The following is a 13,927-nucleotide window of genomic DNA, read 5'->3' on the forward strand; positions in this document are numbered from 1 at the left end:
CTGTTTGGAGTTGATGGAATAAGTGTTGGTTTTGTTGGGATTTTATAGTGTATTGTATAATGTCACATGTTGCTTATTACAATTGTTTTAAAGAAATTGAAGACTTGGATTTCATGTAAAGGTTGGGGTATCTTTTAGTGTTCGTGTTGATTGCATTGGAAAATACTACTACCCTCGTTTCAAAGAGATCAAACAATGAAATTTCTACCTTCAAATTTAGTGTCGAAATATTCCATCATATCCAAATAAAATTTTAAGTAATTTTTGTCAGCTTCGTGTGGGGGTTTTTTTTTTTTTAATATAAAAAATATATTTATTTTATTATATTTTTATAAATATATTTTAGTTGTAAATATGATTTATTTATAGAGTTTTAATTTTATTGATAATCTAATTATAAAATTATAATATAAATATAGTAAAATATCATTTATATATATATATATATATATATATATATTTAAAATAGATCATAATTGAATATATAATTTATTAACTAATAATTCTAACATTTTTATAAAATTAATAAGATACTTATTTATTGTAATAAAATTTTAATCAATAAAATAATGTAGAAAAATAAAATGTGTATCTAACTGAATTTAATAATAATAATTGGACTTAAAAGCAATTTAGATTAAGAGTAAATTGACTTTTTAGCCCGATCATGTACCAATTAAGTCGTTTACAATCATTCATATATCAATCTATCAATAATTTGTATACCAAAATACTATTTATTCTATATATAATAGACATAATAATTACTAATTCATATCACTTTACCAGAAAATTAAAGATGATAGTAACAATATAACTCGAATGTTTTAAACCGTACAACCACTTTATCCAGTACAGAATATTATTGCTCTACAATAGTTTTCCTCCCAATAATTATACTCTTTTCAATCAATGAGAATCGAACATGTGACCTTAGCTCTGATACTAATTATAGGATCTAGCGATTGTCGCTTCACTAAAAATGATAGTTAATAGTAGTAACTATACAAATCAAATATTTTAAATCGTTATTACACCTCATCTATTTATGTACCAAGTGACATGATTGAGCCTTCTTACTTATTTCTTGTTTCGATTTATTTATGAATATTTCCGACTTGATAATCTTCAAGATCAAGATCATTATATTGGGAATTGGCCCCATTTAAAATATAAAATGCTGTGTTTTAAAATACTTTCTATTAATTTAAAGGCCCCATTTCGACGACTATTAATGCAAACTTTGTAAATACAATTTATTTATGAAACAGACTATTTTTTTAAAATATTGTAATACGAAGCTTGTTGTTATATAATCATGTGATTATTAAACAATACGGTTATCGACACTATTCAGTCTCAAGGTGTGACATTATATATTAAATAAATATATTTCGAACGAATATTTAATTTCGAGCAATAATTTGAATAACTCGTGAACATGTTCGAATATTTCAATCTTTAATTCGAGCTAAATATTTCAAAAAAAATTCGGACTTTGAGTCAAGTTTCAAACTTGAATATATCTTATTCAAGACAAATTTGATCTTTCTATTGTTAATAATACATTAGCCGAATCTATTCATACCGTAATGATTCGAAAGTTATTTAATAGTTTGCGCCACCGATATATAAAACTTATAGTCCAAGAATAAAATAAAATTATGTGATACAGAATTTATCGAATCGTATAGGTCAAAAGACGCTTTGATTCGATCTATAATCAAGCTCCCTAGATGTGATGCTTATGGTTTTGTTTGGCTCTTGTTGAGACCACACACGAAGACCTTTTTGACGATGCTTGTGATTTTTTCTATCATCATTGTAGAGACATGTTTTCTTGGTTTGGGAATCACGCTTGATCCCTCCGAATACATTTTCTCGACACGTGATCTGTATGTACCTTCTTGAAAGTTCGGACGGTCAGGACGTAACGCTGTTCGCCGATCTCAGTGTTGTAGTCTATCGTATGATTCAGAAGTCGACCTGCGACTTTTAATATAGTTGAAATGACGAATCGGGTTAATTTTGGAGGGAAAGAACAAAATGGTGAAGATTTGTGATTGATTTTGATGTGAAAAAAATGGAATCCGAAGGGGTATTTATATGTATGTGATTTGTGTCAAGTCAACCGGTCTACCCAACGCGGCTACTGTTTGTGTATTTCGGTTCTTAAATGATACATGGTAAAGTTTACCGAATCTTTAGAGAGTATTTATTTTGACCAAAAGTTTTCCCATTAATTAATATCAAATAAAAAGTATCACGGATCAATTTCGTGGGTCGATCCAACCCTAAGTGTATTATTTTTTATTGTGAATATCGGTAGGATTGACCTGTCTCACAGATAAAGATTCGTGAGACCGTCTCACAAGAGACCTACTCTATATTAAAATGAAATAAACCAAATCAAAATTTATTATTAACTTTTTATTTTTTCTGCTAAATTTTAATGCATGTAATTTTTTTTTATTTATTTTTACATTAATTTAACAGTTTTTAACCATTCCAAGACAATATAATTATGTTTTTCGTTAAAAAATAATTAAGTATTACTACAAATTTACAAATCCAAAAAACTTATCGTGCGTGTGGGTTTTGTACTAGTCTCGCGTTACGCGTAGTCTTTTTAATTTAAGTGATTATAAATGTAACCAAGACTAAGTCTAGGCCCTGAATTATTTTACTTGAACTTAGTTGAAATAGTCCTAAACAAAATCAAACAAATAAAATTTTATATATCTTACCACCGAGTAGGCAAATATTCGAGTAATATAAATGTATCAATTTGATTTATTCTGTTTTTTTTTTAATGACGGTAAATCGGTAGCTGCTATCTTTCAATATGCGCTATGTAAAACTCTCGACTACACGGACTCGTCTGAAAAATTATTGATGGGAGAATCAAACTCCTCGTCATTGACTTAGACACCCCATTGAGGACAATTTGATTATTCTTATTTCAATGAGTTGTTTGTGATGTTTTGGAAAAATTGTAGGATTGGTCTTGTTAGTTGGTTAATCTCGATTTTGGAGCTAGACAAATTTCACATGGTCTGATTTTTGCTTCTTTTGCCATTTCTGGCCTTTTTCTTCTTTTGTTGACGTGATATTATATATAGATATTTCTGACATATAACAGATGATGGTTGAGTGAGTGGTTTTAAGGGTGTTAATCGATCGGTTCAGACCCCCAAATAATTCAGGCGTGTGTGTGAATATTATCCTCATCCTCGAACTCATCCCGAAAATAATATTAATAATAAAGATTATAATATTTTTAGTATTAATAATATAATTATTTTTAAAATATTAATATTTTTATTAATACCGATATTGATAATAATATGAATATTAATATTATCACTAATAATAATAAGTTTTGGTTCGGACAATCCTCACGCACCGGTTTTGACCAATTAATATGTTTGAAATGAAGATGTAGATTTGATCCACGCAGTGTAAGATCCAAAATTAAGACGACGTAGTCCAACTGCATTCAAATAGGAAATATGAAAAAGAGTTAATTAATTGATTTTAATTGCTAAATTGATTATGTGACATGTTTACATGAGGTTTTAGTAATTTTCTACTTACTTGCATTAAAAAGGTATTTTTAAGGATTATTCGAGTTGCGATCGAGGAACGAAGACCGATGGCTGAAAAATAAAAAATGTTTTTATTAATTAATTGTTTTTAATTATTTCAAATATGATTGATGCTTTTGCATATTTTTGAAAATAAGGGGTTTTGAGGTAATTTTATACGTCGGGACGTAAATTTTATCGGTGTTATTTTTTCAGCAAAAATACGAACGCTTTTGGTAACCCGGCTAATAAATTCACAAACTTATTTAAACAAATTTATTTTAAAATTTTAATAAAGCACTAATGGACCTAATGAATGTAATGCCCGAAAATTTAACCCTAGTAATATGTAATTATTGATTTATAATTTGATATGATTATGAAAGGATTAACCGAGACACGATTTGAAGTAACGTGTGAAAATGTATGTGCGAGGACAGTACCATCGGCGCACATGCGCGACATGAGACGCGCACATGCGCGAATTGGACAGAAGGTCTCGCGCATATGCGCGACAGGAAGGCGCGCATATGCGCGAGCTGTGTGAAGGTTCAATCACAACTCCAGAGAGTCTCGCGCATATGCGAGGAAGGTGTCGCGCATATGCGCGAGCTGTCGAGAAGAAATGTGCGAAGACCAGAAGGTCTCGCGCATATGCGCCGATTTAGGTCGCGCATATGCGCGAGACGTGTTGCACGTAGAGTGAGTCATTTGCCTTGTTGCATGTACGTGTATGGATATATATATATATATATATATATATATATATCAACATATACGTTTTAAGCATCAGAAAAGAGGAAAGCGAAGGAAATGTTGTCAAAATTGTTTTGAAATCGTGGAGTCGCGATTGTGTACAATCCGTCCGTTTGATTTTGAATCCGACTTCGGTACCGAGTTCCTAGCAACGTAGGCTACAACTGGACGTAAGTTTTACTACGTTTTGACATGTTTTGAAATTATGATATTGTCAGAATTGCATGGAATTCATATATGATGTTCTGGACATGTTAGACATCATAGAATCGAAGTCAGATTAAGAAACGGATTGATTATGGAATGGTTATGATTTCTGAAGTTAATTGACTGAGATATGATATCAGATTGTATTGGTATCGGTTATTAGTTGAGGGAATTATTATCTGGTGATGTTATATTGACCGGGATATCGGGATTGTGCGGTTATACCGTTGATTTTGAATTATTGATCAGATTGGAATTGGTTTGAGTGGTATATTAATATGATATTATTGATATTGCCATTGCTAGATCGAGGGATTGACAGAGTTTGAATTCCAGACCGAAACCACGAACGAAAGGTATAAGTCAATGTGGTATCGGGAGATCGACTTAAGTCGGTTTAGACTTGAGTTTCCCTAAATCACATACTTTACTTTATTGCATTGATATTTGCATTGATTTGATTGATGTACTTGTTTTCTTGATTAATAGATAACAGGTATTAGACGAGTAATCTTGTGACAGAAGTGTCTGATAGTGGCGGGATCGCCACGAGCACATTGCACGATGTCACAAGATAGTGTATTGACGATAGTGCCAAAGTCTGTCACCGGATGATTGGCTATCGATGTGGATAGAATTTGGGTTTCTTCTATTACTGTTGATCGATGTCGTATCGGTGTGGATAGAATTGGAGCTTCTTCTATTACTGGTGATCGATATTATATCGGTGTGGATAGAATTAAAGTTCCTTCTATTACTGGTGATCGATACCATATCGGTGTGGATAGAATCAATCCTTTTTCTATTTCTGGTGATCGATACATTATCGACGTGGATAGAACTGGAGTCTTTTCTATTACTGTTGGTCGATATAGGAATGCCAACTTCTGGAAACCGGGATCCCTAGACTAGGATTGAGTCTAGTCTAAATTGTGTAGCTACGAGTATTGTCGACAGTTTGATATTAGTTATGTTTCAGATTTTGATACATATTGCTGTTACCTGTTACATGCTTTATATTTGTTTATATGATTGCATGTTTCGTTGATTTATACTGGGATTATATTCTCACCGGAATTATCCGGCTGTTGTCTTGTCTGTATGTGTACATGACAACAGGTGGGACAGGTTCAGGGTCACGGAGATAAAGAGAGAGATCGTGATTAGAGTGGCGGCTCCGGACTTGGATTAGAGATAGGGTTGGACACTTGATATTAGCTGTTAAACCTTAGTTAAATAAATGTATGTGGTACAGAATTGGTACTTTTATATACTGAGATGTATATATGTTTTTATGTCACTACGTTCCGCATTATTTTAAAAAAAATTTAGATCATGTTTATTATAATTGATTAATTAGTCCCAATGATGATTAAGAACATGATTAGCATCCGGGTCCCCACAATGAACCTACTTAATGGACCTAAGCTTAATTAGTGATTAATTAACTATAAAATATTCAAAAAACCCTACCCTAAACCCCATAATACTCACGCCCCACTCTCTCAAAACTTTCCCAATATTCACGACTCACACACATCATATTTTTAAGAGGAAATTCGAAGCTTCAAGGTAAAATTCAAGCCAAGGATCTTCGTGTCGTCGTCCTTCAATCGTCAACAAATAATCGTGGTGTTAAATAAGTAAAGGCACACATATTTCTTTCTTTCAAACATCAATCACACCATATTAATTATCTAAGCATATTTTGAAGGAAAACATGGCACACAAGTTGTTATTTTCGTAACTATATGCATACATGTTTTAAACTTGTGTTTTTTGATTCCAAATTCATGTTATTATGTTGTTCAAGGGGCTGCCATGATTAGGACATGATCAAGCACTGTTTTTTTGGGGACCCGTGCTCTAACTCAATTCTTTTGGGATTAATTGGATCTTTATTATAAAATGTGGGTCAAATTTTTGCTTTTAACATTAAATCAAATATATATAAACTAAGCATAAGATCTTTCTTTATTTAATTACAACAAACATAAGTACATGTTTTGTTCTAGTACATCCATACAAACTAGAGTTCAATACCAACTACAAATCACAAGCAGTACAAGTCTAGTAAGAACCACTAGTAATCTTCTTCTACGCCCGTAATCACCAACTCTATCATCTCTCATCCTCGTCGAGACCTAGACCCTGTCCCACCTGTTGCCATGCACACATACAGACACAACAACAGCTGTAAACTCCGGTGAGAACGAATCCCAGTATAAAACATGTATGCATGCTGATACATAATCATAAATCATGCATGAAAGCAATAACAATAGGCTCCATAATCTATGAAACCATTCTATATAAGCATGCAATTCAAATTAAATCATATCTTGACTCGACTCAACTCTAACTCTAGGGATCCCGGTGTGAATAAGATGTCACTGTCTGTCACCTACCCTCTCAATCGGGGTAATGGTACGTCTTATTCCTAGACTTCGGCCCTGTCTGTATCGAATGTCTACAATCGGAGTAAGTCTGCTCCTACGCGTCGATACCACCGAACGTCTAGTTTGGCAAGTCTGCCAATGACTCCTATCTCAATGCTTGAAAATATATCTATAAACAAGGCATAATTGTAATCAAACATAAACAACAATCTAGTATGTGATTTTGGGAAACTCTAACCAAGTCTGATTCGAGTCATATCTCCCGAATTCACATGAATTATACCTTCTTGTCGTTGGAATCAATCGAGATCTCGAAGTCGAATATCAAGTCTGTCAATCAAATCTGAAATGGCTCTATCAAGATACAACTCCATTCAACACATATATGCATCAATAATAAATTTCGATACCCCTCGACGGTACAACGGCATAATCTTGTGATACCGGTAACTCAATAACAACATAATCCATATCCACAACTCATAATCTTCATCAAAAGCATACATAACTTCTGAAATCTGTATAATCTTATATACAATATATGCTGAATTCATATCAATAGCATACGCCATCCGATAATCGATCCGGTTGCGAATATACTATGCTCAATATGTCAAGAACACAATATAACCATCATATTATAATTCTTTCAACACATGAAATCTAGATCATGTTGAAAAGATATCAAAAGTATACCCTTTTGAAGCCTTTGTCAAGAGGAACAAGAATCTCAACTTGGATTAAACTTTGGATGGATAAATCTTACACAACCAAGTGATAAAGTTGAAAGGAAAGCTTGGAAATCCCTTTCTCTCTCGTTGCTGGTCTGCTGGAATGCTCAAAATGAAGACTCAGCACAATTCTATATATATATATATGTCATGTGTCATCATAAGAAACAAATGTGGATTTCTCGCATGCATCACCGCGGGTGTGGTCTCTTTCAACCGCAGGTGCGCTCAAGCTTCGGCATGCCTTTCAAAAAAATTCATAAATGTCGACCGCGGGTGCGGTCCTGTTTTTACCGCGGGTGCGGTGACCCTACTGTAGCTGCACCGCGATTGCGTTCTTTCTGGCACCGCGGGTGCGGTGTGGCTACTGTAAAAATGTCCCAACTCTCTGTCAATCAACCGCGGGTGCGGTAGCTTCCTTAGCGCGGGTGCGGTCTTCATTTCTTGCCACATTTCATAATCTCATCTCACTTAATGCCTCTCATTACATGTCATGCATACTCATATCTTCGAATATCACGTCAATGAAGACTAATAAATCTCAAGCCTTACAGTTTTACACGAGTTTAGGGTCCTAGATCATCACCCAAAACGCCGCACAACACGATAGAACACAAGCTGGTTCGGCTTGGGACCAAGGCTAGCTAAAGCGTGTATGAGTAAGGGAAGGTAGTCCTAGCCATGCTAGGACTCGAGTCAAGAGTTGGGGAAGGAGTCCTAGCAACGTATATGTCCGGTCGTCGGTAAATTATAATAAAAGATCCCTTGATTTATGCAAATGGATACGCCTGGACCTATCCAAACCCGACCCATCAAGTTTTTCAAGCCCAAAAACATTTGATCCAAAAACTAGTATCAACAAATTTTTCAATCAAAAACATAATATCTACCTTAAACCCTGAATCTTAAAACCCAAATCCGAAGGACTACAAATTCTCCAATTTTTCAATATCCAAACCTTGCCGAGGAATCTCCGACGGCACTTCGATCGTTCGACGATATTTATTCTGATCTCATTAGGTCAGATTATTTTTTCCTATTCCCATTTTGGTTTAATTCGTCAAATCTGGGGTTTGATTATTATATGTATGTTGAAGTTGGAAATGGGGTTTGATTATTCTGTGACGCGATTTCATTGTTCTTAAAATCCGCCTGAAGCTTTCTTCTACTGTAGAATTGTGAAAGTCCTTTAAATTTAACGAGGATGAGTTAAAGGATGACTATATGGCTGCTCATGTAAAGATTGTAGTTTGTTTTGATGTATCAGTTGCCCATATGTTTAACTCAAGGCTGAAGGTTCAGCCACAAATCTTGCATGTTTGAATTTTATTTTCATGTATTTTTCTATTGTGACTTATGATCTGGGTAGCGAAGTAGTAGCTATTGTCAGATAAGGCTTCAAATTTCTTTTTTTTTTTTTGGTAAGGTTTTTTGGGAAACAGGATTCATCGTGTAAAATGATTTTGAGGGGTATCTTTATGTAATTTTAGGTCTTTCATTAATTATTCAATCGCTTGATTTTGCAGCGGTTCAGTCTTTTTGTTTTTGGGGCAAATGTGGGTTGTGCAGTCATGCAGACGGTGTGCATTTACCGTGCCACTACATGCCGTAACTCCATCTTCAACGTTATATGTGTTGTCCATTTCATAGGTTGCCAAGAGGCATCCCCTTGTGTGAAGTTAAAAAATGCACTCCTGAGAAATGGAGGTGTAACATCGAAAAACACTTGCAAGTTCACGAAGAAAGCAAGACTCGTTCAGTTTATGCCTGTAAAATTGTTGTAGGACTTCATGAAAAAACCGATAAACATATGGTGGATTGTCTTCTTTTGACCTTGAAAAATTTGGCTGGTCAAGGTCTTACGTCTAAAGCCTTCAGGAGTTTTTCTCTTATTCAAAATCATGCTATTGAATCTGGTTCTTGTGTTTTTGTTGTTGACTCAATATCAACTCTGTTGTTGTCTTGTGCCCAGCTCAAACTGCTTTCAGAAGGCAAACAACTTCATACCCGAGTTATAGCTTGGGGTCTTCATGATAACCCTTTATTGGTTCCCAAACTAGTTTCTTTCTATACAGCTTTTGATTTTCTTGACGATGCTCATTTTATAACTGCATCTTCAAATATTTTGAACCCTCTGCCCTGGAATGTTCTCATTTCATCATATGTTAGGAAGGGGCTTTTTGGGGAGGCTATCCTTGCCTATAAGCAAATGGCTCATAAGAGAATCAGGCCCGATAATTTTACCTACCCATCCGTTCTCAAGGCATGCGGTGAGCAATCAAATCTTGCTTTTGGAAAAGAGGTCCATAACTCTTTGGAGGGTAGCTTTCCAGAACGTAACTTGTTTGTGCAGAATTCGTTGGTTGCTATGTACGGGAAGTGTGGGGATGTCGACACAGCCCGAAATATTTTTGAGAAAATGTTGGTTAAAGACGAGGTTTCATGGAACTCGATAATATCGGCATATGCCTCAAAGGACAGGTGGGACGAGGCTTTTGAGCTTTTTGAAAGCATGCGGAGAGCTGGTGTGGAATTAAACATAATAACTTGGAATACCATTGCTGGAGGTTGCTTGAAGTCAGGTAACTTTAATGGGGCTCTTGGATTGCTTAGACAGATGAGAATGTATGGCAACCGTCTGGATCCCGTGGCCGTAATTATTGGCTTAGGTGCATGCTCCCATATTAGTTCATCGAAACTGGGAAAAGAAATTCATGGGTTGGCAGTTCGTAGTCTTTTTGTTGACTATGTTAATGTGAAAAATGCATTAATCACCTTATATTCTCGTTGCAGAGACCTTAAGCATTCATATATTGTGTTTAGATCAGTGGTGGATGCAAGTATAATCACCTGGAACTCTATGATATCTGGTTATGCGCACTGGGATATGTCTGAAGAAGCCTCTTTTCTATTCAAGGAAATGTTGCTAGCTGGTATCGAACCAAATTATGTGACAGTTGCAAGCTTGCTTCCTCTTTGTGCTCGTGCGGCAAACCTTCAGCATGGGAAAGAGTTTCACTGCTTTATAATGAGAAGGGAACATTTTCAAGGTTACCTGCTAATATGGAATTCTCTTATTGATATGTACGCTAGATCAGGTAAAGTTTCAGTAGCCAGCACGCTTTTTAATTTATTGGAGAAAAGAGATGCAGTGACTTATACTTCATTAATAGCTGGATACGGCATACAAGGAAAAGGGAAAATGGCAGTCAAATTATTTGAAGAAATGATCAAGAACCAGCTAGAACCAGATCATGTAGCCATGATTGCTGTTTTGTCAGCATGTAGTCATTCAGGTCTGGTAGCTGATGGCCAGATGCTCTTTAGAACAATGCAGACTATCTATGGTATAACTCCAAATTTGGAACATTATGCTTGCATGATTGATCTCTTTGGGAGGGCTGGTTTATTGACGAAAGCGAAGGACATTATCTTTCGAATGCCATGCAAGCCTACCGCAGAAATGTGGGCTACACTTGTTGGAGCTTGTAGGATCCACAGGAATACAGATATTGGCGAATGGGCTGCAGAAAAACTTCTGGAAACGAAGCCTCAGAATCCAGGTTACTATGTGTTGATTAGTAACATGTATGCTGCTGCTGGATGCTGGGGCAAACTGGCGAAAGTAAGGACGTTTATGAGAGACTCGGGTGTACGAAAGGATCCTGGATGTGCTTGGGTTGATGTCGGTGATGGATTCTCTCCCTTCTTGGTTGAAGACACATCCGGCAGCGAATCGGCTGGGTTATATCTTCTGCTGGAGGGGATGACTAAACAAATGAAGGACCTCGGTTATATAGCCGAAGAAGATCCTACGCAAGAGGAGGAATTTTTTCTTGAATCGCTGGGGTGAAGATTAATTATCTAACTTCATTTCTGTTACCCGTTGGGATTTAAACTATAGAGCTTTGGCTTGAATCAGAATAATTTTAAGATTATTGTATTTTTTTTATTCTTTATCAGGTAAAATTGAATACAATGACAAATAAGAGTGAACATTCGGTCAATTCGGTCTTTTTATTTTACGATCGAATCCACAGAAAAAATTTCAATAACCAATATTTTGAAAAACAAATGTTAAATTCAAGCAGAAGACCACTGATTAAGTGAGATGTATTCAATTCAGAGTTTTGATGACTTTTAATGACTTTCAAATGATAGATTTTTATGGATTTGATAGATTTTTATTGACTTTTATAGAATTTCACATATTTATAAACTGATTTATGTGGATTCATGTAGATTTTTTTGCAAGATTTTTATAGACTTTTGTGAATTTTTTTATAAAATTTAAAAAAATTGTACTTAATTATAATATATTATTTTTTATTACTTTTTTTGAACCAATAATTAATTAACATATATAACATATTCAGTTTGAAATAATTTTTCAATATTTATATTAATAAATGAATTTACTTATTTAAAAGTTGAATCATTTACTCTCTACATGTGTATATATATGGGTTTATATGCATTCTTGTAAATTTTTTAAAATACATCAATTGATTAATTTGTAACTTTGTTTTTAAATTGATAATATGCATGTGAAAAGAATATTTGTGTGGATATAATTTTGTATAAAAATATCATAGCTTACATATTAATTGAAATTGAAATTGAAAATGCTAAAAAGAATTTAAAAAATCACGGTTGTTGTGAGTCTATTCAATTATTAAGAATTAAACGCTATTTTTTTGGATCATCTTTTATTATTATTGCATATTACATTAATTTGTATAAATTATAAATTAAAAATCACATAATCAATTATGGAATTCAAAATTTCTTATGATATTCAAATAAAAAATTATTAAATGAACAATCAAACAAAAAAATGAAAAATTAAAAAAGAAAAGATGAAAAAATATATATAGATACACTTCCAAAATTTGAGAGAGTGATAGAGAGATGAGATGAGAGAAAATAAGAAAATAGATGATGTGAAGCGTCAGAGAAAGAAATAAATAACTTGTGTATAAGTCAGACGTTTTAAAAATACATCCAAATCTTTGGGTTGAACCAAATACAAATTTTGACAATTTATAGTTGTACCTTAGATTTTAATATTTGTATGTTGATGAATTCCATGAAGTTATTAAAAGTTTATTAAAAATTTGAATACTTATAGACTTTTATAGAGTTTTTAAAAGTCAATGTTAAATACCACTAGACTTCTATAGAGCATGTAAAAATCTAAATTGAATACTATCTAATATTTTAAAATCTACAAAAGTCAATAAATCTCTTATATTGAATACAACCCCTAAATCTATAGAACGAACAAATAAAATCAAATACTACAAATATTAAAAGCTATATAAAAAATAATTTTGTGAAAGATTTTCATAGATTATCGTCGATTTAAATCAGATTCACGGAATTAATTTTTATGTTCTTTGTGGATATGATTTCTTTCTTCATTCAATTTTGTTTATGAATTGTTTTGTTAAATAAAATATAAAATTTTCTAATTTTTCGTAGATTTTTTCACATTAATTTAAGAAATTCTAAAAAATTAGATAAAAAAACACTATTTTACTTTTATAATAGGTCAAGTATTATATCTTTATCATTTTATTATTAACATCATTCATCTCTTGCTAACTAATTTTATAAATAACATCAAAAATTTCTCCAACGTTGCATCTTTGCTTACTTAGGTAGTGAATTTTATAAATAAATTTTCCAATTGTCTCAAAGTTCTTAATATTTTTTTTCTTCCAATCTATCCTTTTTTATCTTATACCTCTTTCCAACTTCTTCTCGGCTAACATCAAGTAAAAGATTCAACAGAGCATATTGAAGTAACTAGGAATTTTTCTAGTAGAGAAAAAAGACATGAACCGATATCTCGTCTCAAATTTAAAACCCGCTATCAACCTTATAAATAATATAAAAGCTATCTTTCGAAATATTTTGATTCATGTTCATCGAACAATCTTTTAAATCAAGATAATTTATGAAAATCTTTCACTAGATTAAACAAAAGTCAATAAAATGAATCAAAAATGTTTATATCAAAAAAATAGATACATCCGAAGAATGAAATCCAAATACTTTTGTTTTTGATATAAACATTTTCTTCGATTATGATTTTTGAACACCGATTTTGTGATCCCTGGATATGCTCAATTTATTTTGTAATCAAAAATAAAAAAAAATGTAGATCTTTGTAATAAAATCACAAAATTTCAAATGTAAATGAAAAACCCAAAACAATTTTTTTTTAAAAAAAACATAGACC

The 13,927-nt window shown here is 33.1% G+C and overlaps 1 protein-coding gene across 1 annotated transcript; it reads left to right on the top strand.

Moving 5' to 3' along the window:
• The first annotated feature begins 8,555 nt into the window (after window positions 1–8,555).
• LOC142520545 (pentatricopeptide repeat-containing protein At1g71490-like) lies at window positions 8,556–11,679 on the top strand. The gene is made up of 2 exons (XM_075623567.1): window positions 8,556–8,700; window positions 9,207–11,679. Exon 2 carries the CDS (start codon window positions 9,311–9,313, stop codon window positions 11,531–11,533), a length of 2,223 nt encoding a protein of 740 aa, XP_075479682.1. The 5' UTR covers window positions 8,556–8,700; window positions 9,207–9,310; the 3' UTR covers window positions 11,534–11,679.
• The last annotated feature ends 2,248 nt before the right edge of the window (window positions 11,680–13,927 follow it).

The sequence above is a fragment of the Primulina tabacum genome, chromosome 12, assembly GCF_025594145.1.
Source record: "Primulina tabacum isolate GXHZ01 chromosome 12, ASM2559414v2, whole genome shotgun sequence".
Taxonomy (NCBI): domain Eukaryota; kingdom Viridiplantae; phylum Streptophyta; class Magnoliopsida; order Lamiales; family Gesneriaceae; genus Primulina; species Primulina tabacum.